At 38.5% G+C, this 410-nt stretch overlaps 1 protein-coding gene across 1 annotated transcript in view; it reads left to right on the plus strand.

Moving 5' to 3' along the window:
- LOC119590688 (xanthine dehydrogenase/oxidase-like) overlaps nt 1–410 on the plus strand; it is a 27,694-nt gene that overhangs the window by 17,743 nt on the left and 9,541 nt on the right. Inside the window, exon 13 of the mRNA XM_037939375.1 lies at nt 39–166. Coding sequence (XP_037795303.1) covers nt 39–166 — 128 coding nt within the window. The remainder of the gene's footprint in view (nt 1–38; nt 167–410) is intronic.

Consider the following 410-nt stretch of genomic DNA (forward strand, 5'->3'; position numbering starts at 1 on the left):
ATACGTATTCCACCCAATTCCCCTTTTTCATACTGCAGGACTACGAGGGACGTTCCTGGGACTCTTCTCTCCTAGAAACCGGGACGTCACGACTCCTGCAGGAGCTCCCCCTGTCGGCGTCTGCTCCCGGAGGCATGGTAGAGTACCGCCGCACTCTTGCCGTCAGGTTAGTGAGAGAAAAACACTCATGCGGAGATTGTTAAATGGGGGAAGTATATATATCTATTTATCTAGGCTCTTGTTATGATGTGTAAATAATAGACATATAATTTTTTTTTCTGCTTAGTAATAAATATAATTATTTTTCTTAATAAGTGATATTAAAGACATGTAAGATTGTATTTCCGTAAATAGATTCATAACTGATAATAAACGATAGTAATAGACAAACAGAATTATATTTCCTAAGA

Source organism: Penaeus monodon, chromosome 27 (genome assembly GCF_015228065.2).
Source record: "Penaeus monodon isolate SGIC_2016 chromosome 27, NSTDA_Pmon_1, whole genome shotgun sequence".
Lineage (NCBI taxonomy): Eukaryota > Metazoa > Arthropoda > Malacostraca > Decapoda > Penaeidae > Penaeus > Penaeus monodon.